Source organism: Podarcis pityusensis (assembly GCF_964106645.2).
Source record: "Podarcis pityusensis genome assembly, chromosome: 3".
Lineage (NCBI taxonomy): Eukaryota > Metazoa > Chordata > Lepidosauria > Squamata > Lacertidae > Podarcis > Podarcis pityusensis.
In genome coordinates this window covers 92,274,604-92,301,390 of record NC_138026.1, presented here as the reverse complement: position 1 = coordinate 92,301,390, position 26,787 = coordinate 92,274,604, and the positions used below count along the sequence as shown (strand labels likewise).

At 40.6% G+C, this 26,787-nt stretch overlaps 1 protein-coding gene across 11 annotated transcripts in view; it reads left to right on the top strand.

Annotated features, from left to right (window-relative positions):
• The window catches only part of DNAH14 (dynein axonemal heavy chain 14), a 133,047-nt gene that overhangs the window by 81,307 nt on the left and 24,953 nt on the right, over window positions 1-26,787 (top strand). For all 11 annotated transcript variants that reach the window (XR_013984497.1, XR_013984498.1, XM_081000069.1 and 8 more), the window contains 17 exons: window positions 558-728; window positions 3,129-3,296; window positions 4,640-4,729; window positions 5,512-5,709; window positions 7,575-7,736; window positions 9,981-10,169; window positions 10,801-10,979; window positions 12,380-12,488; window positions 14,550-14,675; window positions 15,823-15,917; window positions 16,485-16,644; window positions 19,530-19,661; window positions 20,727-20,822; window positions 22,766-22,906; window positions 23,514-23,729; window positions 24,190-24,417; window positions 26,539-26,660. Coding sequence is in view for 9 of the 11 variants with exons in the window: in XM_081000069.1 (XP_080856195.1) it covers window positions 558-728; window positions 3,129-3,296; window positions 4,640-4,729; window positions 5,512-5,709; window positions 7,575-7,736; window positions 9,981-10,169; window positions 10,801-10,979; window positions 12,380-12,488; window positions 14,550-14,675; window positions 15,823-15,917; window positions 16,485-16,644; window positions 19,530-19,661; window positions 20,727-20,822; window positions 22,766-22,906; window positions 23,514-23,729; window positions 24,190-24,417; window positions 26,539-26,660 (2,582 nt within the window). In the remaining 2 variants the exon portion in view is untranslated. The remainder of the gene's footprint in view (window positions 1-557; window positions 729-3,128; window positions 3,297-4,639; window positions 4,730-5,511; window positions 5,710-7,574; window positions 7,737-9,980; window positions 10,170-10,800; window positions 10,980-12,379; window positions 12,489-14,549; window positions 14,676-15,822; window positions 15,918-16,484; window positions 16,645-19,529; window positions 19,662-20,726; window positions 20,823-22,765; window positions 22,907-23,513; window positions 23,730-24,189; window positions 24,418-26,538; window positions 26,661-26,787) is intronic.

Genomic DNA, 26,787 nt, shown 5'->3' with positions numbered 1-26,787 from the left:
CCCTGCCTCCACAACCCCCCTCCCTTTCCCATGTTATTTGTCCTGTTTAATCTTATATTGAAAAATGCACAAGTACATCCACAATTTCTGTGGGTTAAGGAAGGGTTAACTGGGTTGGGTTATGATCACACAGTATGACAAAGGCAGGAGATTGGTAAATAAGCTGTGATTGGTAAATAGTCCCTGACAGTTGCTTCTTCATACATTAATGGTATTGATTAGATTATTAATGAACAAACAACAAATTCATATGCCATGTAAAATGGAAGTTGTCCTCAATATGTTGGTTTGGCTGAGGTCCTTATGCTACCAGTCTGACAATGAAAATATGACTTATTTTATTCATTCCTGAAAAGTATACCCTGCCCTTCAATGCCCAATCAGCATTCCTAGGGCAGCTACAAAAATAAAAAGTATAAATAAAACAATGAAGTAGCATAGAATAGTATAAAACTGAAATCAGTACAAATGGACAGGAACTTACAAGAAATTAAAAAATTATTGTGAATCAAGCTGTAGTCCCCCCAAAAATAAGTTTATTTTGAAATTGTTAACAGGTACTTGAAGGATTGCTCCAAGCTCACAAGTCTGTCATTGTCTCCAAAGAATCAATAGTGTTGCTATTTGTACATGAATGCACCCGGGTTTTCCATGATCGTCTGATTGATTCTCCAGAACGGGAAGCTTTCTTTCAAATTCTATCAAATGAGGTCAATAACTATTTCAAGGTAAGTGTGTATCTCTGTGTGTGTCACATTGCTTATTGGGTGTTTTACAACAAATACTTTTGTAGATTTTAAAATTTTTGTTTGCTTATTTATTTATTATGTATTAAAATGTATATCTAACCTTTATCTGATAGAGTAGATGACTTTCCTGTTAGAAATGACATCCTAGTTGGAGACAAGCAGGGTCTTCATAGCGTTTTTACAACCTCTCCAGGGGGAGGAGTTATCTCATTTCCCCAGATCTACCCTGCCCACAGCTGGAATGGTGGGGTCTCTCTTTTTCTCTTCAATTTTGTGAGACAATTGGCCTTTATTACAGGTGATTTTTCTTTCTCGTTGTTCCTCTCCATCTTCATTTACCTTCTCTGAGTGTCTGTATTTGTTTAGTGCTGTTCTCCTGTTTGTTTGTTTGTTTGTTTGTTTGTTTGCCTGCCTGTCTTCCCTGGTTCCCCTCTGCTGTGCCCACCATTTTTGTGTGTCCCTTCCCTATTGTCCTGATTACAGCTGGGAAGAAATAGGGGGTGTTGCTGTGAGCCTAGCTGGGCTGTGGGGTTCTGGAGATGATTGCTTAAGTGTGATTGGGCCAGGAACGTGGCACTTCCCACTTCTCTCCCACAATGCAGGAATTCCATTTTATTCATTTTCTGATAGGTTTTCCCCCCTGGCTCCAACAACTCCTAGGAATCAAGTGTCTGTACCACTCTGGTCCAAGGGGGACCTTGGTCCTTCCCATCTTTACTTGGTCTGGCTGTGTTTTCCGTGCTTGCGTTGCTGGATGCTGGCAGCGAGTCGGAGCAGTAGCTGCACTTTATCTTAGTTGTGCTTGCAGTTTTACTGCTCATTTTGCCTGCTGGCATTAGACAACTGCCGTTCAGTGCAATGGCCCCTCCTCTTCTGGGGGATATCACCCCTGACATAGGTACAGAGGAAGAGGTATATGAGGAACCAGTTGTGTTGGGAAATAACTGGGGAAGACCAAGTTAGTCCTGAAACCGCATGTGTGTAGGGAACTGCAAAAGAAAAAATGGCTGACAACTTGAATTCAAAAGCACAGGGCTTGACTCATTTTCTAATCAGAAGAGGCCCTGTTGTTGTTGTTGTTGTTGTTTAGTCGTTTAGTCATGTCCGACTCTTCGTGACCCCATGGACCAGAACACGCCAGGCCCTAGCAGGGTTTAAAACTTTAAAAACCACAGTGTTTGCAAAGCGTAGGAAATAGAGGTTGTTATCCCTTAAAATGTCCCACTATTAAGCACTCACTTTTGTGCTCCCCTGCCTCTACTCTCAGAGTAAATTGACCACAACGTTAAGCAAATTTCACGCTTTACTTAAAGTAATCAGAGGTCTCACTCATACATTGTTCAGTGCTATGGCTGAAACAGCACGGGCAATGTATCCTTGGTTACAAAATACAGAAGTTAGTCTCAAACAAGTGGTCTGAGTCTGGAGTCCCAGCCTTAGATGTTACATGGTTACATGGTTCAAAAAGGAAAGAGTGAGAGAAAAGAACAGGAAACAACTGTTGCTTCCTCTTTCCCTGAAGGTGAGGAGATGTGACCTTGTTGAGCTCTAGAAATTTACAGCTCTGTGGTTCTTAACTCCTTCATTTACTAACTAGTGTAGATAGGCATTGTTAGGTTTGAGGGCAAAATCTCCCACAAGCTGTTCCTTCTAAAGGGTCCAGGCATATTGTTGCTTCTGGTTTCTTTTCTGAAAAGGTAGGGGTGAGTATTGATTTTCCACCTGATTTTGCATACTTTAGCCAAGTTATGACATTCTGAACTCTACTAAAATATGTTTTATGGCTATATCACATATATACACTGACACAGTATGTATTCATTGTATTTCCATGGTATGCATCAAGATGGCAGCATCTGTTAGCATCCTCAACGCAGATCATTGATGGAGTTTAATAACATAACATATTATAATATCAAAGATCAATGATTAGGATTTCCTGCCTGCAGCTTGCCTTAACTTAAGAAGCACCCCCATTCCTCCCTCTATGTATACCAGTATATCTGTGCCTTGCATTGTCAGATATGGCTTGCCTCACTGCTTTTGCAACTAGACTCATTTCTGTACATGAATTTCTAGTTCCTCTTTTCTACTGGCACATATGCAATTGCTTAGTATTGTGTCTGGATTCTGTTGATATACCATTGTCTGAAAAGCTTTATTGGTAAACTCAAACCCTTACCTCACCTTTCGTGAACAGAAAGGTCCTAATTTCCATTAGTGAAATACTGGCCTGTATAAAATCTTAGACAGATGTAAGGGCCAGGTGACTGAATGACTGGGCTATCAAAGAAGGGATCATACAGAATCCACAAGCCATGCTGGAAAAAGCACAATTGTTGCCTATTATTGTGTAAAATAATTAGGCTATTTTTATAGATTCCCTGGGCAAAAGATCAGTTGATGGAAGAACCGCCCCTATTTGTGGATTTTCTGGATTCAAACCAGCCTGTACACAAGAGAGTCTACAGAAACGTCACCAACAAGACACATCTACTTTGGGTTCTAGAAGAGCAGTGCATTAAAATGCAGGGAGTAAGCCCTCAGGTAAATCTGAAGACCTACAAGTGGTTACAGTGAGGTGGATCATGGGTAGCCCTATTCTGGCAACAAGGAGCAATTCCACTGCTGCTGCTTGTACATTTATCCATTTCTCTGTTTTAGGTATTATTCCTACTCCTGATGCAGATATGTAACAAGGAATGGGGCTTGTAATCATATATTCCCAGTCTTCCTCCATGGGTAGACCTCCATTGGGTCTGCATGAGTACAGATGTAACCAGAGAATAGGGGGCTGTAAGAAGGCGTTTTTACTTCCACTCTGTATTCATCAGATGCAGCACTGTTTCTGCTTTGCTTCAGTTGGCCTTTTGCCAAAAATGACATTTGTCTCCCTGTCTGAAATTATGTAACTTAATGAATTTACATAATGACAGAAATTGTGTACATTATACTGTATTGTGATTACATTATTCTACACCATTCATTTTGATGCAAATGAAACACAGTGAAAATGGTGGAAAACATAATTATAATCAGGCAGAGGGCCTTCTCAGTAGTGGCGCCTGCCCTGTGGAACGCCCTCCCATCAGATGTCAAGGAAATAAACAACCACCTGACTTTTAGAAGACATCTGAAGGCAACCCTGTATCGGGAAATTTTTAATGTCTAATGTTTTACAATTTTTTATGTGTTGTATGCTGCCCAGAGTGGGGAAACACAGCCAGATGGGCAGAGAATAATAATAATAATAACATTAATAATTAATAATTAATATTATTGTGATGGTGATGTATGGACTGAAAGCAGCACTGGTGAATAGTGCTCACTGGATTGATCATTATTGATTTTCATGGGATGAATAAAAGAAATGGGCAATATCTACTCCCAATTCCATTTTTGTCATAATTCTCCAATACCCCTATCAGAGAGCAAAGGTACAGATTAGAAATAGGAATAATTCATTTCACAAAGGTAACATTTGCACAGGCATTTTCATGAAATGGCTGTTCACTGCACACTTGATTTATATTTTAAATCCCCATCTGGAAAACTTATGTTTATCCCCATTCCATTTGCATAGACTATTCTGGGACCATTGCATTGTTGTGAGGCTTGTATATTACCTTGTTTAGATGTGCAGGCAAATTTGCAAGTTATATGTGTAATCATGGAAGTGTATACTTTTTTTGTTGGGGGGGTTCTTTTGTTTGGAGATTGCTGCATGCCACAGTGACAGCAAGGAAGAGAAGGAGCAGAGCCAAGATCTTTGCAGGTGTCCAATAAGCCTATGTCTGATGCTTAATAATTATGAATAGAATAAGATCCTTATAAGTATGCTAACTTAACTATAACAAGATGTTTAAAATTTATGCTCCTTGTTTTCTTAGGGTATTTCCATAGTATTTTTTAAAGAAGCAATACAACATATAACAAGGGCAGCAAGAATTTTTCGACAAGATGGTAGTCACATGACATTGGTAAGAAAAAAATGCTTATAGTTTCATTTTTAATTATAATATGTAAAATTCCAGTGACAGTTATTTCAATTCATAATTAGTATGGCAAATTAAAATAAGTATTTTCTTTAAACTTACACTAGTGCATTTTTATTCCTTTTTCTCTTAAATCATTGCTTTTATGAGCAGAAGGATTATATATCCTCCAGTATCTGAGATGCAGCAATATGCCTTTGAATACCAGTTGCAAGGAATTACAAACAGGAGTGCTGTTTTGCTCATACCCTGCTTATGAGCTTTCCTGACACATGTGGTTGGCCACTGTGTGATCAAAACTCTGGATTTGATAGACTTTGGTTGGATCATATAGATAGTATAGAAAACTTTGCATTGCTGAGGGATTCATTACATAGCCTAAGCCTTCATTTCTATGCACAAACATAGAATTAAATCACTTTTAATCTAGTGAGGCTTCTGAATTATTTTGTTTTATTCATTTATTTTGTTACATTTATACCCCACATTTATTCCATCAAGGCACTCAAGATCATATGCATCAGATTCCCAGGATGTCTTAATTCAGCCACTGATGAGCTCTACTTAGTTTCATCAAGGTGCCTTTGGCAAATGCTGTGACAAATATTTGCTGGCTTTTTATTTACTTTTGTTTCCATTTAATTTTGTTTTCTCTAAATTCACCATGCACATCCTAAAAACCTACACAAATCCTATGATTTCCACAAGTTTGATTTAACGGAGCCAACTTTTCTGGTTTCAAGTTAGACTGTTTTTCCCCCCTGCAGGTTGGTCATGGTGGAACTGGGAAGGTAACCTGTGCATCCTTAGCCTGTTACTTATCTGCATGCAGCCTCTACAGGTTATCTATTTCCCGTAATTACACCTATGGAAATTTTAGAGAAGATCTGAAAGAAGTTTGTAAGCAGGCAGGTGTGGAAGGCAGGAGGACTGTTTTTCTCATCACAGAATCTGATATTATTCAGGTAATCCTTTCTAATATATGTATTGGACTTGGAATATATGCATAAAGTTTATTGCACACTTGTTATGATTGTCCATTTCCTAATCATAGTATATTTAGGTAGTTTCCATATTGCTTTACCTGAATATTTGGCTCACATTACAATTTCTTCCGTTGGATAGTGTTGTCATGTTGTGCTGGACGAGTTTTGCTTGTTGATACAAAAGGATTTGGACCAAGTGCTTGGCATGCTTTGCTCTGCTCTGTGGCCACTTGACCCATGTCTGCCTTTGTTACAAATAATAGGAGGCCTTTTTCTAATCTCCCATTCCTAACTAAGAGGGTTGAGTAGGTGATGATTTGTGAGGGACTCCCTCCAGAGCAGATTTTGGTATGTGCGTGCAGACAGAGTGCAAGGACAGGAAAGTCCTGTTGCACCAGGGGAAGTACGCTTGTACAATGTCAAGTATCACATTATCTAAATCCATTTCATATACCACTGTTCATGGAACCCTTCTAGAGCACTTGTTAGCATTGGGGGTGTGGGCATTGCTTTGCAGTGGTTTCACTCTTTCCTTGTAGGAAGTTTTCAAAAGGTGGACCTGGGAGAGAACCATTATTTCCTATGAGAGTTGTTTTCATTAAGGACTCCTTATTTTTCATGCATTTTAACATCTGCATGAAACAGCTAGCTTTGGACATTCCGGAATATGAGGCTTGGAAGTATCAATATAGCAAAGATGACATCCATCTATTTTTCTCCTTTCATTTTAATTCACGTGTGACTTTTCCCAGTAACTGACAAGATAAGGGTAAATGAGGCTCAATCTAGTCAAAGTTAGGGCTGAGGGACAAATAGAATTTGGTTCAAATTTAAAGGTGAACCTATCTAACTAATTTACACTTTCCAAAACAATACACAAATGGAAAGACACAGCCATCCTTTAAAATTCATATTTCTCCGAATTTTGCAATGCAATTCTCCAACCAGGTAAGGTGTACAAAAATGCATATACTGAGGTAAAGTGTGTGTAGAAATGCATATACGAGAAATATAGTGAAATAACAAACACATCCAATACATTGGGGAAAATAGCTTTGCAAAAACCTCTATGATAAACCAAATTGAATACAAATATGTGTATATTAGGAATCTATACTAAAATGCTGATGAATTATCATTAATCCCCCGCCTCTCAAAAATCACAAAATGATGTGGAAATATAGAAAACAATGTAAGGCAGGGGGGAACTAAAGAGAAACCAAAATTTTCAGATTGGGCTTTAATAGTAGGTGCACCTGTTAACATTGATTGAAATGAGATTTTTCTGGCTGAAGGAGTGGGTGCACAGCTTGAGTGTACTTCTGGATACATTGCTGTCATTTGAAACTCAGGTGGCCTCAGTGGCTTGAACCCATCAGCTTCAGCTGGTGCCCAGCTGCACTCCTATATGGGCAGGGATAGCCTAACTTCTGCCGTCTATCCTCTGGTCACAAGATTACATATAATGCAGGGAATTATATATGGGGCTGACTCTGAAGATGGTTTGGAAACTTCAGCATGACCTCTGGATGTTTTGGACTACAATTCCCATCTCTTGCAGCCACATGGCAATGCTAGGTATTAATAATAACAATAATAATACTAATACTAATACTACTACTAATAATAATAATTTATTATTTATACCCCACCCATCTGGCTGAGTTTCCCAAGCCACTCTGGGCGGCTCCCAATCGAGTGTTAAAAACAATACAGCAGATAGAGATGATGGGAGTTGTAGCCCAAAACATCTGGAGGGCATGTTGTTGGTAAAGGCTGTCTTAGTTATTTGGCAAACTAACTAGCCCTGAGCAGATTGCTAATTAATATCATTTTTTTAATAGGAGGCATTTTTAGAGGACCTGAGTTGTATCCTGAAATCAGGACAAGTGCCCAATTTATTTGAGAAGGATGAGCTGGATAACATCATGGTACCACTTGTATCTGTTGCTGAAAAGGCTAAGTACTCTAACACAATCGATGATATCTACTCATTTTTCTTACAGGTAACATTTTAAATATATCAGTACAAACAGACTGGAGAGAATGTGTTTTAACACATTTACCTCAGCTTCATGTATGCAAATCTTTCGGAGCACTATTGTCATATTTAATTTAGTGGAAACAATGCCAGACCCTAATGGTTTTGTATTTAAAATTCAATTTATGTTGCATGTATCATTTTGAAGTCCTATATGCAACTCATTCTCTGAGTGGATCTTTTTGTAGCTAAAACATCACAATCCACAAGTGACTGAGGTATCACTAAGCTTATTGGACACGTACTTCCCCACAAAAAAGTGAATGGGGGAAGGAATGAAGCCCATTTCTTTCTAAGTGAGGGGGAGGAATTTGAGAACAACTCAGTGAAAATGCTCAGTGGGCACAAAATGCTGGATGAATGTTGGAGTGGTGGAACAAAACAAAAAAAAAGATGGAAGGGAAATGCAATAGCCATTCTGAAAAAAAATAGATCCAATTGGTTTCCAGATGCCTGCAATGGATTTCCCTGCTATCTCATTCAGAGGTTCTGTCAAAGATCTGAAAAGCCACTCTCTTGCCTTTTAATTCAATTCTGGCTTCATTGCTCTTACCGCTTTCCTTCTTTTCAAAAAAAACAAAACAAAACAAAACAAAAAATTGCCTTTCATTTTCTTCTGCTGTTTGGCTTCATTTTTGTTCCTGCTACTTTCCCAACCTCTTTATTTCATATTTACCATATTTGTTACTTGCTGTCCCTGTTCTTTATTTGGGGGTTTCAACCACTGTCATTAATGGCAGCTTCAGGAAGAAGATTATGAGATTAAAGAACAGAAACTGGGCAGTCTACTGTTGGGACCTTAGTCCGGGCGGCTTGTTCTACTTCATCCTGTGCATGAACATGCATGGTCTGGTTGGAGGATTTAGTAAAGAATCCTTCACAAGATCCTGTCCGACAGCATCAAACATTGAACAAATTATTGAAGGCACAATCATTCTGTGGGCCCTCTCCCATTGGCCAGAGCTCAAACATCCTGTAAGACTGAAGGAGTCTTGCTTAATACACTTTAGAGCCTACTCTGTGGCAAAACATCTTGCTCTTCCACTGCATTGACTCAGTGGCAGCCAGTAGAGCTGTTTTAAGTGGTGAAGGGATCATTAGTTCTCCCTTAAAAAATAGTACACCAGAAGGATAGATACTGCCATATAATATCCATAGGCAGGAAATGCAGGCTTCAGGAAGTACAGAGATCCCAGTCCATTTCCCGAACTTCACAACTGAATCTGAAGGATGGCCTGCTGTGACTGATTTGTTAAATACTTTGCTGATAAAATCACTTATATTTGACACATTTAATGCAAGGTCCAGGACATGGGTGTAGCCAGGATTTGTGTTAAGGGGAGCAGGCTTTAGGTTGGGGGGGGCAGAACCAAGTTATCTGTGAAGCAAATGGTCAGTTACTTAAGTTTTCTTATTTATTTACTTGATTGGGGGGCAACTGCCTGCTCAGTCAGTCCCCGCGTGCTGAGGTAAACCAGGCATGCTTCTTGAGCAGAGCCGCTGCTGCCTGAGTCTCCTCCTCAACAGTTTCGCGACGGGTTCTGCAATGGCCGGGCAGGCAGGATTTAGGACCCTGGCGGGCCAGATCCGGCCTGCGGACCGTAGTTTGAGGACCCCTGAGCAAGAGGCTTAAATAAGTAATGGTGTCTCAACTTTCTTGGTTGATGCTGATTGCTTGGATCCCTTACAATCTGGGTTCAGGCCTGAAATGGCCTTGATCACCTTATCTATATCAGTAACTAGGCAAGAATTACTATTGCTTTTGCTGGACCATTGACCGTGGCATTCTTCTGTACCATCTACAATAAATGGGACTTGAGGGATCCATTTAGTTTTAGCTGACAAGTAGGCCCCAGAAAGGCAATGCTGGGGGACTGCTTCTCAACCTCATGTTTTTGAGAGCTCCATGGGGTCCTACCTTGTTCTTCATGCTGTTTAACATTAAGTTGCTGAGGGAGGGAAGGTATAACTTTCAAGGTATATGACAGACTTTTTAGCTATAAATAATAAATAGGATGTAATAGTATACTATTAATGTAAATTAAGAGGAATATATATGTGAATCTCTCTTGATAAAAGGGGGGGGGGGAATTAGCATGTGTGCATTTGATTGACCACTAATATGACAATCTAAACATGCCTGCATGCATAATTTTGAAAAATGATATATATGGGTGAAGTTTTCCACAAATGATTAAATCTTTTTCAGAAAGTACGTAGCAATCTTCATATTGTTTTGACAACAAGTTATGCAGGACTGACCTTCCGTCAGCGTTGTCGGACATATCCTGCCACTATTAATTGCTGTACAGTTGACTGGTATGACACTTGGCCTGAAGAAGCCCTTTGTCATGTTGCACAAAGTTACTTTAAACAGGACAACACATTTCAGAATCAGGTAGCGTATTTGTACATTTTAACATGCGGTAAACTGTAATTTCATATTTTGTTATAGTTCTCACTAGTGAGGTCATGTTGATTTTCAATAAGCATTTGGTACAAATTCAAACTTTGCATATATTATTCTAATCTGTTTTTGTAAATTCAGGACAAGGTTTTAAAGCAGGAGTAGTCAATGTGGAGCCCTCCAGATGTTTTACACCACAATCATCATCAGTCCAAGAGCATAACCAATGGTTAGGGATGATGGGAGTTATAGTCTAAAACATATGGAGGGCATCTATAACTCTATAACTTGGGGTGAATTAAAATGGTAAGTAAGATGTCCCTTCTTTTGTTGTCTATATCACGATGTTGTCTAGAAGAATACCGGCTTCATCTCTGATGTTTGCTTGAATAGGATTAACTGGGGGAGGGGCAGGAATGCCTGTAATCAGAGTGCTGCAATATTCAAAGTTATGTTATGTGCACATCCCATTAGTTTGGTTACCTAAAGAGGCAAGTACAGAACAGCAGTCACGTAAGGAATACATGTTTTATCATTTATCATAATACACTACAAACAAAATGTCCTTAAACAGAAATGTGATATAAATATATATTCTTTTCCTTTTTGTGTTTCTTTCCAGAACTTAAGTGTGCTTGTTCAGATATGTGTTAATATTCATAAAAATGTATCTATCATAACTGAAAAGTACTTGAAGGAAACTAAAAGGCATTACTACATCACTCCCAATAGTTATCTACAGTTCATAAACACCTTTTCAACCATACTGAAGTCAATGAAAGAGAAAATTATGAGTGACAGGTATGAAACAATACAACACAGCCTTAGCTTTGAAATGGCAGACCATCCAGCCTCCCTGACTTAGGATGGACCTCATCCATAGGCAGGGATTGATAATAAATTTAGTCAGCTCAGTTTAAAGGTAAGCCTATTTAATTTGCACTTTCAGTAACAATATGTGAACCAAAATGTAGCCACCCTTCAAAACCCGCGCTTCTGTACAAATTTTGCAATGCAATATCTCCACCTAAGCAATGTGCCCAAAAATGTATATGCTAGAGTAAAATGTACATAGAAATGCATATGCTGATGAAAATAAGATACAAAATACATTATATTATGGGAAATTGCGTACATAAACATGGATATTAAGCAACATTGTATAGAAAATATATATATTTGGAGAATTATGCACCAAAATGCTGATGAATTTTCATGAGGACTTTTAAATAAAAAATTCCAAAGTGATGTAGAAATGTGGATAACTGAAGACTGGAAAAATAAGAAACAGAAAGAAACAGAAATTGTCAGATTCGGCATAACCCTATGCATACATAACTGCTCCAATAGTTCAGAGGCTTATAACTGTCAGTTAGCTCAGGAGACGCAGATTAATTTACAATTATCTGGTTTGCACAACACAGTAAGCCCAAATGTGGCATGGCAAAACCATATGAATGTGCTGGCTCCCAGAGAGGAGCTCACAGCCTCTTCGTTCCTCCATGATCCTTTTTACTGCAAATTCTGTGCTTAATCAAAGTTTGGTTTAGCATGTCATCCTAACTGGGACTTGTGGTTGAACCCTCTTCTCAATAACCATGACCTATAACTGTGAACAGGGACGCGGGTGGCGCTGTGGGTAAAACCTCAGTGCCTAGGACTTGCCGATCGTATGGTCGGCGGTTCAGATCCCCGCGGCGGGGTGAGCTCCCGTCGTTCGGTCCCAGCTCCTACACACCTATCAGTTCGAAAGCACTCTTAAGTGCAAGTAGATAAATAGGTACCGCTTTATAGCGGGAAGGTAAATGGCGTTTCCGTGCGCTGCGCTGGTGCTGGCTCGCCAGAGCAGCTTCGTCACGCTGGCCACGTGACCCGGAAGTGTCTCCGGACAGCGCTGGCCCCCAGCCTCTTAAGTGAGATGGGCGCACAACCCTAGAGTCGGACACAACTGGCCCGTACGGGCAGGGGTACCTTTACCTTTACCTTTATAACTGTGAACAAACCTTGTTCCTATTTCTGTGCAGCAGCAAAATGAACCGAAGAGGAGCAAAGCTGCTACAATAGTCTCTCTGGGAGCCCACAGATTTACAGTGTCTTGCAAAATGCTATTGTCTTGCAAGCAAACATAATATACGACTATTTCAATATATGTAACAGAACAGACCAGACTGTGATTGGATTTTAACTATTTTTAATTTTAGAACTTGCTATCATTCTGGTCTGACCAAAATACTAGAAGCAACCTCACAGATTACAGTTATGCAAAATGAGCTACTTGTCCTTGGTCCTCAAATAGAGAAAAAATCAAAGGTAAAATTTCATTCAAATCTGCTTTGTTGTTCTTTCAAAACATTTAGTGATCTACAGTATCTGGATTCATTTCAAAATTTAGAGCATATAAGCTATATTTTATATAGATTTATATGTGGCCTGGTTACCGGTAAACAGTACAATATTAATAGCAAATGATCATTTGAAAACAATAATTAAAAATAGATAAGAGGCAGAGCTTTTGACAGTGGTTACTCTGCCATAGATAGACCTTAGATTAAGGTTAGCTAATTTTGTTGAACTCCACCTCCCATCAACCCCAGTCAGCATGGTCAGTAGTTGGGGATGATGGGTGTTGTAGTTCAACAACATTTGGACAGCACCACATGGACTACCCTGTCTTAGATGCTCATTTTGGAAACTATGTCCCGATGTTCTTTGCATATCTATCTATCTATCTATCTGAAGCTATTTTTATTCAAGCTTGAAAAACAAACAAAGAAAAAACAATGTACAGAAGTTAACATCAAATACCAAGCAATACCAACTACCTTTGGACCCACCTTTTAACAGAGATAATCATCCCAGGGCCCACAGAGATCTTAACTGGTGCCCATGACTCCAGGTTGCCAACCCTTGTTAGTGACAGCATGTCATTTAATATCCCGCTTGAATAAGGATATTTTTTTTCATATATATCATTTATTTTTGCATTCTTGTTTAGGTAGATAGGCTCAGTGAGCAGACTGGTTTTTTTTTTGTTTTTTTTTAATGATACGTTAAGTCAGCTGAAACAATATAAAATAGTACAGCCACAAAATAGCACCGATGATGCTCACACCAAAGACACAGCTCCCAAGCATTCCACCTTTCATTTAGAAGCTAGTAAATGCACATTCTTTCCCCAACCTCACTCCCTGGCTGCTCCAATCTTACTCCTAGGATGAGCAAGCCCATCTACAGCTACCTAGAGGGAGTGCCTTTACCCTCATCACCCCCTGAAGCTGTGGCAGAGTTCTTCCTCTTCCTCTGCACAAATGAGGTTAGTTGGTCAAATTTTCTGGCTCCCCCACAAGCTGCTGTTCCCTGGGTCTTTTTTAATATAAAAAGGAGACCTCTGTTCTGAAAAGTTGGGCAGTAACATGTGAATAGTACAGATTTAATTAAGTCTTCCCATTAAAAAAGTAACTTAAGCCTGTATATTGCATTATTTTTTCCTATAGGACTTTGCAGTGATTGAGCATGGGTTTTAAATTGATATGCCTTCACTCTAATCCTTTGTTTCTTGGGCTCTCTGTCACAGTCTCTAGGAGGGATGGGATACAAAAGTTAAATAATGAGAGTTTGACATGGGCAGTATCTCTGGTGGGTGACATGTTGTGCTTTGACTGGTTTGCTAAACCTGATGAAGGGCAGTCAATCGGTCTTAAAGCCTCAGTGAGTTTGGGACTTGTCTATCACCTGCATGCGAAGGCAGGCTCTGGCAGATTGAATGGACAAGAACAATAGCAGGTCCAATGGTCAAGATGGCAGTTTCTGCATCTGCTCTAAACTTGTAGCTTGCTTAGACACATCTTCCTTGGTCAGAAGGAGAGGGACAGGAAGAGGTTCCACTCTCTCTCATCAGAGAAAAGGGTGCGTGACCTAGCTGAGTCTAGGAACACAGCTCTGTTGTCTTAACCCCTTCATACATGTAACTAGGATTCATGTATAGTTAGGCCTGACTGCAGTTTCCCACATAGCACAGCTTTGCATGCTGTGCCTTCAGCTTTGACCTGCATCTCTGAATGTGGTCCTGCTGAAAGGTGGTGTTCCTTTGATTACCAGGTGGTAGCACAGGCAACAGGAGATAGCTATCAATATCACACCATGCCTACAAGTCTTTCAGGAGCATGTGACTTGACACTACTGCTGGAACAGAAGAATGTTTTGCCCTGATCCAGCAGCACAGTCCTTATGTACTTACTGTTCATGTCATCTTTGCCATCACATTAAGGACTTGCTGAGTAGTTCATAAAACAGCCAAAATACTAGATTAATTATTGATTAAGATATTCTGCAATAAATTTAATTGACTGAGAAATGGATCTCTCCTACCAGGAAATAGAGGAACTTGTGGAAAAGCTTCACAAAGATGCATTAGTTGTGGAGCAAGTTCGAGCTATTGTTAAACAGGATGAAGAAATTATGGCTGCAGAAACACAGACTGTGGAAGAATATGCCCAGGTATATCATATTACAATTGTTTTTCATTTTTATTGTGCCATGCTGGGTATTTGCAGCTTGAGACAAGATGGCAGAATAAAGAGACGGACACACGGGCTGGAGTTGAACTAAGGCTACTTTATTTTAAGGTTAAACATAAGAAAAACTCTTGAAGACTTCAAACTAACAGATTGCAGCCACTAGGCAATCCACCCCCTGCCTGCAGGAAGGGGGAAATGGCTGTTCCGCCTACCACCTTTCCCAGCTCATACCATATAGAAGAGCAGGCAATCCTTACTGCATCACCATCACCCTGCAGCCTGATTCCAGGTAGATGAGGCAGGTTGGCCTCAGGGGTGGCCCCTATCTTTCCCCAGTGCCCAGAGAGTAAGCCTCAGGACCAGACCAGCCCCTTGAAAGGTTCCTAAAAAGCATCACCAGGCTGAAACATAACTGTCCTCTGCCCGTACCTAACCACCCGTCAAATGTGACTCACCTGAAAGCCAGATAAACCTATGGAACAACATGGCAGGCTATCAAGTGTCCCCAACCAGCTATTCAGTGTAGAGTAGGCAAAAAGGCCTGACCTACGAAGTGAAGATTAGATAGGCCCAAAAGTTCCTAGCTGGTCCTGAAGCAACCAAATAAATCACACTGAGAGACCGAAGAGGGCAGGTGCTACCGTGGAGAGAAGAGGGCAGGGGAGCAGGTGTCTGGCTCTTAAGTAGGGCACTGACATCTGCCTACACCAGGTACGAAATGTGTGTGATTACGTAGGGTATGACATGGTCCCTGTACCTCTTTCAGCCTGCAGGCTGCAAATTTGCCCCGCTATCAGTAATGAGCAGAACAGGCAGTGGAATGGGCTTCTTGACAAATGACAGACACACTGAGCTCTCCAATAAAATGGCAATGCTCCCGGGGGAGGAACAAAAATCTGTTATATAACATAGTTGATGTTGACTATGGGAGCCAGTACAATTTCTGATTCCATCCCAAATTTTGCAGGTTCTAGGATATGTAAATCCCATCTTCAGCTGTAGATGGCTTGAAACAAATATTATAAATATGAGCACATACCCAGAGAATAGAAAACAAAACAGCATTTGTACAGCTATACACTGTCAAAGAAAACATCAAAGTCTAACTTTTCTTTTTATATATATAGCAAGCAACAGATGAGCTCAATGCTGTAATGCCAACTTTGGAAAAAGCTGTCGCTGCTCTTGATGCACTTGACAAAAACCACATTGCAGAAGTTAGGTAAGTGTATTGCTCATGTTTGTAGTTTGCTTTTGATTTTGGTTAAAAATCAGTACAGTTTTCAGATCATGCTGGATAAGGCAACAAATCTAGTGGCCCCATATTTGCTGCATTTCAAAGCATTTTTCTGTTCATCTTCATTCATTATGGTTTAGGTAAGCATTGCTACTACTGTGGTAATTTAAAGTAGGCATGGTTTAAATATCTTTTAAGGGAAAAGAAGTGAAGAATGCTGTCAACAAACTTTAAAATGTTTTACTTATGTAAATAAATGTGCAAATTATCTCTAGTTTCTTCATTTTTGTTACTATGTCTCAATAGTCAATAGTCACAATAGTTCCCTTTCTGACATGAAATTATAAATATTTTGAACGCTATCCAAAGTATTTTACAGTGTTAAGATTTTTCATGTGAAATGTTGCTGTATGTTAATCACACTATATTAATGAGGCAGGATAAGCCACCGTCCAGTAGCTCTGGCTCTAACTAAAGTTGTTGGGGGCTTTTTTGACAAAAAAGGGTATTTAGTGCATTTTGTTCAGTTGACTTTTCTTCTGTATCGCACAGAGTGTATGCTCGCCCTCCTCCACTTGTACTTACTGTTATGAATGCAGTTTGTGTTCTTCTTCAAAAGAAACCTAACTGGACAACAGCAAAATTACTGCTTGCAGATCCTGGGTTCCTAAAGAGATTGGTTAATCTTGACAAAGATAATCTACCAGAAAAGGTAAAAGAAGGATGCAGTGTATATTATTTTTGTTTCTTCTATTGTATACCTAAGAATTTTCAGATAGATTACCTTAAACAATAAGCTACGTCATTTTAATGCACATTTCAAACTAATACTGCAATTCTCTTATTCTCCTGGTAACTTAGTTACCATTTCAGAAATAGGAAATGAGAAGGCTAAAAGTATAGGGTCACCTTCTGTGAATGCATCTTAAGCTACAAAGAAAGAGAAACGATCAGGAAAGGGGAAGTTCTCTTGCAAAGTACTGGCTGTCTTGGTTTTGTGAGAGCTAAAAAGAATGAAGTTAGGAAAAAACAGGAATTTGAAACTATCTAGAGTTAAGATCCCAAGTTTGCCCTGTCTGATAGTAAATTGGGGAGGCAAAGTTGGATGTTCACTGACATGGTGGAAGACTCACAAATGGGTAGAAGTCTATATCCAAGAGCCAGGTGCAATTACTTATGGGTTGTTGTGAGAGACTGGGGTTCAATGCCCCTAAATGAATTGGGACAATAAGTTGTCATCTCTTGTAACAATGAGATCCCTATTACTTCTGAAAAGTTGAGGTGATTCTCCTCCTTTAAGTTTCCCTCTTTTCTCTTTTAATTTGGGTTCCATTGAACCCACTTAGCCTGGTTTAAGAATAGAAAAACCTTCCCCTTTTAGAAAGACAATGGCCTCTCAGTAGAGAATTCCTCATTAATCCCGAGGAAAATAACAAGCATGGTTCAGAGGCAAAGGGTATGGGTGGTGGTGGCAGAAAAGCATGGAAGGAATGAAGTTAAAGTCTTTAACTTCCAAAAGAATGAGAAATCATCTCCCATTCAGTTGGATAACATATCTAAAATAGTGTGGAGCAGCCTTCTGGAGTGGTTTCAAAAAGCTGAAAAAATTGGAATTAATAAATGCTACTACTTAGAGGGGGAAATGATAGTCAAACCTCAGCATAAAACTAAAAAGGCTTTTCACAAAATGTTTGGACTGGATATGAATGCCATTATATAACAAAAGGCACACGTCATAAATTTCCTGGGTTAGCCTGAGTCATACTAACATAGTTTCCTGTACAACCACTTAAGTTTTACTTTCGTAAAGTGCTCTTGCTATACAGGTTGAAAAGGAGTGAATGTGAACCTGTTTAAAAAATGTAAAATGGACACTTGATTTGCTAAAGGATTACTCACAAAGGATTCGTTTTAGCTGAATTATAGGTGCTCTGAGAGAGCAATTAGCGGTTACAGCCTCCTGTGTGTGACACACTTGCTTGGATTAGCACTGGTTTGCACCATTGTGGCCATCCCTGATTACTGCATTGATGCTGTCATTCTCTGAACAAAGCCAAATCACACACACAAGACATGCCTAGAATTCCAGTTGAACCAAGACAGCTGGAAAAGTCTGCTTTTGTTTTTAAAAATTGGCCTGAAGAAATGGTTTTGTATTCCAAAAAAATACTCCCCCATTCTGTGCTACAAATTATGGCATCCTACTCCTCTGTGTCTTATATGGCATACTCACTCTTCTTTGTATATTTATAAAGGCACAAAGGGGCAAATCTCACACTGTTTCCAATGTGTGAAATGATGTGGGGGATGTATTAGCTCTCCAGTCCTGAGTTCATGTAGTCTTATGTATTCACCTGATTTTGGTAAGCATAAGTAACTTAATATTTGTTGACATATCAGCTGTCAAAGTCATTAAGTTATCTGGTCTTGGATGTAATGATTCCCCCCCCCCCACTCCCCAAATATGAGTTTTATCTGGTACTATGTTCATTACATAGTGGACGTGAGTGGCGCTGTGGGTTAAACCACAGAGCCTAGGACTTGTCGATCAGAAGGTTGGCGGTTCGAATCCCCGCGACGGGGTGAGCTCCCGTTGTTCGGTCCCTGCTCCTGCCAACCTAGCAGTTCAAAAGCACATCAAAGTGCAAGTAGATAAATAGGTACCGCTCTGGCGGGAAGGTAAACGGTGTTTCCGTGCGCTGCTCTGGTTCGCCAGAAGCGGCTTAGTCATGCTGGCCACATGACCCAGAAGCTGTACGCCGGCTCCCTCGGCCAATAAAGCGAGATGTGTGCCGCAACCCTAGAGTCGGTCACGACTGGACCTCATGGTCAGGGGTCCCTTTATCTTTACCTATTTATGTTCATTACATGATTTGTCCATTGTTTAGGTTTTAATATTTTATTGTATGCTACCTTGTAGGGGCTTGCCCTGGAAGGCAGGGTAAAGGTAAAGGTAAAGGGACCCCTGCCCATTAGGTCCAGTCGTGACTGACTCTGGGGTTGCGGCGCTCATCTCGCTTTATTGGCCGAGGGAGCCGGTGTACAGCTTCCGAGTCATGTGGCCAGCATGACTAAGCCGCTTCTGGCAAATCAGAGCAGCACACGGAAATGCCATTTACCTTCCCGCTGGAGCGGTACCTATTTATCTACTTGCACTTTGACATGCTTTCAAACTGCTAGGTTGGCAGGAAGGAAGGCAGGCAGGGTAGAAATACATTAAATAATTAAATGTTGTAGTCACTCAGTTGGGTAAAATATGAAAGCAGGACTGACCAAAACTGGTCAGCAAATAATGTCCTGGCAATTTTTTTTGAAATTGTTTCTTTTTAAAGCTCCTCCAGAGCTGTTAGACAATTTCACCTCCATCCTATAATATTTGATGACATCCCTGCTCCTATTCACTACACACTGTTTTTTTAAAAGCATTTTTAAAACTTCATGAAATTTTCCATATGGCTCAGCATTGCCACCTAGTGTCACACTGTATATTGCACTTAAAACACACTTAAAACGTTTTATTTGCAGCTGTATAGCTGAGTCTCTCTCTATTATTGTTTTAAGTCATTGGTTTTAACAACTGGTCTGTGTTCATTTTAGGTGCTTCTGCAGTTGAAGAAATATGTAAGGATGCCTGATTTCAACCCCTTAAAAGTAGGACTTGTGTCTGTTGCCTGCTGCTCCATGTGCCAATGGGTTTTAGCTTTAGATCACTATCACCTTGTAAAAAAGGTATCTTTACAGCTACTGTTTCTGAATCATCATAAAAAGTTGTTAAAATAATGTCCTCATAAGAAAAACTTTTAAAAATACATTTTGTATATGCTGGGAGGTATTCTAAATAGAATTAAACAGGAATTTGTACTCAGTTTTGCAAATGTATTTCAGCCAAAATTATTTGAGGAGTTAAAAAACAAAACCACTGTATCCTTTTGAACGTTAACTTTCTAATTATACAGGCCACAATCTGCCTTCTCTCCTGCATGTATAAATATGCATATTCTACAATGTATACAAATCAGCGCAGAGGGGAAATTAGACTATTCGTACAGGAGAAGAGAATAAAGTCTAGTATGGAAATGCCTTTGCATGCATGCACATACCCTCCAACATTTCTCCGATGAAAATAGGGATGTTCTGCTATGTGGGCTACTAGTATCTTCTTTTTTAAAAAAATAACTGGGAACTATAGCTCCTCACCATGTGATGAGAAACAGACACCATGTTCTGAGCTCTGGGGATAGATTATTTTATGTCCTCCACAGCCATTCTCATAAGTACACCAAAAGCCACATTTTCTCCAGAGTCCTACTTATGGTTATTCTAGCCGGCTAGGTGTAAGGAAGTGTGTGTTGGTGCATTCTATTACAACTTTGCTTATAAGCGCATGTGAGATAATAACACAGTTTATGCTGAATGTGGGATGGCCACAGAGAAAAAACATCCCTATGTTGAGCCTCCATCCCCTAGCCCACATACCCAAGTCTTCACTGCAACTATTAGGTAAATTTCTCCAATTTAAGAAGTCATTGCGTTATGCATTTTGTCAGGTCTGCAATGTATCATGAGCTGGTGGGGACAGATGAGCATGAAATGTAATGATGGCACATTATCAGTAAGTGTGCCAAAACATAAGAAAGTGAGGAAAGAACTTTGTTTTCAATAAAATCATATGAAGCAAAATGTGTAATTTGCATGTGTGTATTGTACATAAATATTTTTTCTGTTTGTCCAGTGAGTTCCGTATAGCCATATTCCTTCCTTCAAGCTGAATTATAAATATATCTTCTTATATAGTTTGTAGAGCCAAAACAACTGAAGGTAGCTGAAGCAGAGGAGCTACTAAAACTTGCACATGAAAAATTGACTGATAAACAAAGAAGTTTAGTGCTGGTAAAAGAATTCTACTTGTTATATACTATAGAATTAAATTGCTTGTTAAATAACATAAAGTTTGTGTCTGTCTCAGTTTGGGATATATTGTTTTATTTTAAAAAATCTTATGGAGGCAAAAATCTGTCTACTTATTTGTTAAAAAGTATTTCAGCAGGAGCAGAGTGAGAGGGCAACAAGGGATATTTTCCAGAGATACATCTAGCCTAGGAATGAGCATCTAGAATGATCTGCTCTAGGTTCGGTCTTCCCTAAAGGGTGTGAAATAAGTGAAGACAAAGGCCACCTGGGGACTGGCGTGTGGGTATGAATAATGATTGTATGAAGAGAGCAGCTTTCCTAGGACCCATTCCCCCGCCCATGATATATTCACATATGGGTATTAAATAAATAATTCACTTTTTACATATAAATTTTAAAATTCTTTTTTCTTAGCAAGGATACCAAAACGTTTAAGAAAATAATATTGAAATGTATTATAGGGGGTGAAATAGTAGAAACCAGGAATAATAAATAATCAGCTTGTTTGATAACAAGCAGAGAAAATTGCAGATAAGTAGAATGGGAAACAATGTTGTGTTTGTTCTCCTCTGTGATCTCTGTGTAGTCCTACAAATTTGCTACAGTACTACTGCTAATCATAATCATCATCAATAATTTATATATAGTGTCTCTCTTCAAATGTATTTGAGGCAGGCATGGTATCTTATGGTGCTTTGGATTTTTTTGAATTTTTATCATGTGCCCTTCCTTGAATTATCAGTGCTTAGTTCGACCCATCTACCTCTTCCCATCCATGCATTTCACTGACTTTGAGAAGGAACTGCAGTGAGGAAACATGAAAACCATTCTCTTTCTCTGTGCCAGGTGTTGCATTTGACCTGCTCTTACTCTGGTGCTTCCTTTATAGCTGCTGCAGTGAATTGTTAGGAACTAATAGTGGGGTAGGAGAGCTGAAAATAATGCCAAAGTATTTCACATCTGGCAACCAATGTGCCACTTTGGTTTCAGATAGTACATAGGTGAAAAGGTAAAGGACCCCTGACAGTTGTCCAGTCCCGAACGACTCTGGGGTTGCGGCGCTCATCTCGCTTTACTGGCCGAGGGAGCTGACGTTTGTCCGCAGACAGTTTTTCCGGGTCATGTGGCCAGCATGACTAAGCCACTTCTGGCGAAACCAGAGCAGTGCCTGGAAACGCCGTTTGCCTTCCCACAGGAGCGGTACCTATTTATCTAATTGCACGTTGACATGCTTTTGAACTGCTAGGCTGGCAGGAGCTGGGACCGAGCAACGGTAGCTCACCCCGTCGCAGGGATTCGAACCGCTGACCTTCCGATCAGCAAGCCCTAGGCTCAGTGGTTTAGACCACAGTGCCACCCACGTCCCTAGTACATAGATGAGTCTAAAAAGCCCGGGACATAAATTACTTCTGGTAAATGAGCCACCATAGCTGCTAGAGGGCTGTGAAAGTTTGTGTCCTGGGCTTTTTAGACTTATCTACCCATGGACTATCTGAAACCAAAGTGGTGCATTGGTTGCCAGATGTGATTCCCCCCCCCCCCCCAGCTCTCCCACCCCACTATAACCAGAAAGACTGGAGCTATGCTCCTTTGTTCATGCTTACAGGGGGTTGGGAATGGGCTTCTTGCCCAAACTATTTCACTTAGCATTAGAAAGCTCCCAGCATTGCTCTGCACAGAACCCACAACTATGATTGCACGTGTCTGTTACAACAGTTACAGATAAGCAACCTGTCTTAATGTATAGACCCTATTATAGCAGAATTGAAGGCAAGTAGCTGCTGTCTTGTCTAGTACCTTGTTAGGAACCCACTGAGAACCTCATGTAAGTTTTGAAAGAAAGAGCTAGAAAGAAAAAGTATGATCTATAGCAGCAATATATGCCACTATAGTACATTTTCCTTTAATTTCTAACTCCTCAGATTGAACAACATCAGCAAAATTTAGAAAGAAGGTTTGGAGAAAGTATTGCTGAGCAAGAAATGCTAGCAGCTAGAAAAGATCAAACAACACGCCGTTTACACTGTGCATCTGTGTTAAGCACAGCTCTGAAGGATGAAATGGTATTACTTCTTTCTGCTCTAATGTTTGACTCTAATTAAAATTAGGCTTCATTGTTTACTTGTCTTAGACTGTCTTTTCTGTTGGTCCTTTTCCATATCATATAACCTCCCATATTCTTGTGGAGAAGTATACTCTGTGTTTGCCATCAGAGGCTAGCTGTTTGCCACACACCACAGCCCTAGGATAAAGGGGGAAGAGTAATGAAGTTGTTAGGCATTTTACCATCTACTGTAGGGTTGTTTTCAGGTGTCAAGGTACTGTATATTGTTCACTGAGCTGTTGATAAATTTCAGAGAAAGAAAAATCATTACTATTCTAAAATCAAAGCTGAGAAGACTCGCTAAAAAAAAATTACTGCTTATTTATGTACCTTCAAATGTAGAATGAGAGCATTTTTCACAAATACCACAGCACTAAACTATTTCTTATACTCCCAACATAAATATCTACACAAGTGTAAATATTGTTACGAAATCATTTATAATATGTGCTGCATACTGACAAGTCATAGGTTTATTATGTTGCAAGTGCTATACTTTCTAAACAAACTAGTTTGTCCAGTACTCAGTGATATTTGGCCCTAAACCTTTTTTTTTTATATCCTAGGCACGCTGGAAAGAATCTGTTAATAATTTCGATCAAAGGTTGCAGGGAATCGTGGGTGATGCCTTTGTTTCAGCAGCGTGTGTTGCCTATAGTGGAGTATTATCAGCATCATATCGTCAGCAACTAGTGAATGACTGTCTGAAACTCTGCAAAGAAAGCAATATTCTAGTATCTCCAAATTATTCGCTAGTAAATTGCATGACAGAAAAAAATGAGGTAATAATGCATGGGCAGAGGGAATGACGTTTCCAAGATTTTCTTTGAAATTTAAATTAAAAGACTTCTTAGGAGAGTGGGGGGTTTTTTTAGAGAGTCTAATTTTGCTGGCTGAGGCACTACCTAATTAACTAGGTAAAGGCCCCATTTGCAGAGGTAGATTTAGGGCAGTGCAACCAGCCCCCCCCCCCCATTGGATGCCAAGCTGATCTTCACAATTATAACATAGTGCATACACAGAATTGAAGACAAGAGGCGGGGGGCGTCAAATTTTGGTATCACACAGTGTGACCTTGAAATTTGAAATACCAAAGTATGCCTCTGCCATTTATATTATCTTTTGGGATTTATTCAAGCGATCATACTTCTTTTGTTATTATTCAGAATCACTCAGATCATTTGTGGAACAATTATTATTGTTGATAATAGTCTTTAAGTATTAAAAATTGATGATTTACAGGTTCGCAAGTGGCAAAATGCAGGCTTGCCACTTGACCAGTACTCTACAGAAAATGCTATACATATTATGTATGGACAACGTTATCCTTTGCTAATTGATCCAGAAAGACAAGCGTACAAATGGATAAGTCAAATGAGTGGTAAACTACGCCAAATTCGTGTTACGGATGCTCATTATTTTAGAACACTTGAAAACTCTATGCGTCTTGGTGAATCAGTCCTACTACAGGTAGTTCAGCTTCCACTGAGTCTGATCACTCAACTGTTATATAAACTGGTCGGGGGTGTGTGTCTTAGAATTCCTGAGCAATGCTAGATACAAGCTTATACTTACTATGCCAATCAACAAGGATCCTATTCAAAGGCATTGATGGTGGAAACTGACAAACTGTTGACATGGGCTCAGCTTGAAAATGGGACATCTGGCAGAGGTTAACAACCACTGGTTGAGCCACATAGCCATCAGTGAGGCAGAATGGCAATTAAGTTTTTCAGCAGCCAGTTCGGCAGACGGGTCAGCCAGTTGTGGATCTGTTCGCCTCCAAGTACAGTGCTTAGTTAGACACCTTTGTGTCTCAGTTTCCATCTCTGGGGGCAGGGGTGTGGATTGCCTGGGGGTGAATTGGCCTCAGGGTTTGCTCTATGCCTTTCCTTGCTTCAGTCTTCTTTATCAAACCATCCAGAAAATCTGCTGCTTCTAGGCCAAGGTAATTTTGGAGGCCCTTCATTGGTGGTCCTTCATTGGCTCCTGGACCTTGTCAATCTGATGGTGTTGTCCCCTTGGTGACTCCTTGGTGATTCAGGGGCTGGTGATCTATCCTACCCCAGAATTTTTCTGTTTGACTGCCTGAAGGCTAAAAGGTTCTGGTTTACATAGGTGGTTGTAGGTTTGTCAATCTGGAATATTTCTTTCTGGTTGTCATAAATGTCTGTTCTACAGTCCTTTTAGTTTACCTGTTAGGGTTAGTGTTCCGTCTTCCCATTGATTAGCACAGTGGTTCTCAACCTTGGGTCCCCAGATGTTTTGGCCTACAATTCCCATGATCCCTAGCTCACAGGACCAGTGGTCAAGGATGATGGGAGTTGTAGTCCCAAAACATCTGGGGACCCAAGGTTGAGAAAGGCTGGTTAGTAGTTGAGAAATTGTTTGCTCTGTCAGTCAATCTGCCTACAGTGATGACCCCTCCACTTGGAGAAGAGGCAAAAGGATTGAGAAGATTCTGCCTCATTTCTCCAGTGGGAAGTGTCATACCTAAACAAGAATGACCGCTCCCCGCTTAAAACGGGGGGCGCCCTTTGCGTGGACGCGCGCAGCCCCTAGATCTGGAGCGGCTCCATCAGCATAGGCTTGGCTTGCCTTCCCTCAGGTGGGATACCTGGAGGTCTCCGCCTACCTCAGTCAGTTGCCCAATCCCACCTGGGGGAAGCGTTGCCAAGGAGACCAGGCCAGGTAGGGGAGGGATTACCTGCCCACACAATAGAGGAGGATCTTACCTGGGAATCCTCACTTGGCTCCAGAGCTTCTCCCACCCTACCCACCCTCAGTTAATGTCTTATTTTGCAGGTTAACTTTTCTTCACAGGTATGCGGGCGCTGCTACGTTAAGGTCGCTGTTAAAGGGCCGGAAAGGAATTTCCCTGCATTGGCAGGTTTTGCCTTTCCCGTAGCAAAACGTCACAACTTTGGCGGTATCAGGCCTTGGGCGGAATCCTTTAGTCCATCTTCCTCTTTGCGGTGGCGATACCAGGGTTCCCCATTAAAGGGGTTTCTGAAGGGAGGCTTTGACCGTACACCGAAAGGTCGTCATTGCTCTCCCCTGCGGCTGCGGCGGCGGCGTAACGGGGGCGGCTATCTCTGCTTGAACATATGTTCTCCAGAGCCGGCCCATCCCCCCCCCACTGGATAACCCTGATGCTCCCTAGGTCCCCGGCTGGGGACTGAGGAGGGAGAACGCCCAATGCCTGAGCCAAGGTCTACCCACATTTGAAATTTAATAAAGTTGTGGCCAATTTAATCCCATAGCATGTTGTCTTGACTCGTTATTCCACATGACGGGGGGGACCGCTCGGGATCTGGGGACTCTGCCTGTCCACGCAATGTCTTCTGCCTAAATCTGCAAACTGCAGATTGTTCTGCAGCTGCTACACCTCCCTGTTCACATCTTTCATCTTGTCCCTCATTCTCTCTGCCTGCTGTGGGGCAAAAGTAGCCTGCCCTGTCCCCTCATCCTAAGAAGGTGAAAAAGATGGGTGGGCAAGGATTTTCTGATCGAGGGGATAAATCCAGTTATGATGTCCACACCCTCACATACTGCATTTCAGGTTTAAGCACCTGGTTTTGTGCTTTGTAGGATTTCAGTGAAACACTGGATTCAAATATGAAGCCAATATTAAAAAAGGAAATCTACAACAAATCAGGGCAAGACTTCATTAGAATAGGAGATTCTGAAATTGAGTGCAACCAAAACTTCAGGTAACTGTTCTTTTCTGTGATACAGTGGTACCTCTGTTTACGAACTTAATCCGTTCCGGAAGTCTGTTCTTAAACCAAAACCATTCTTAAACCAAGGCACGCTTTCCCTAATGAGGCCTCCCGCCGC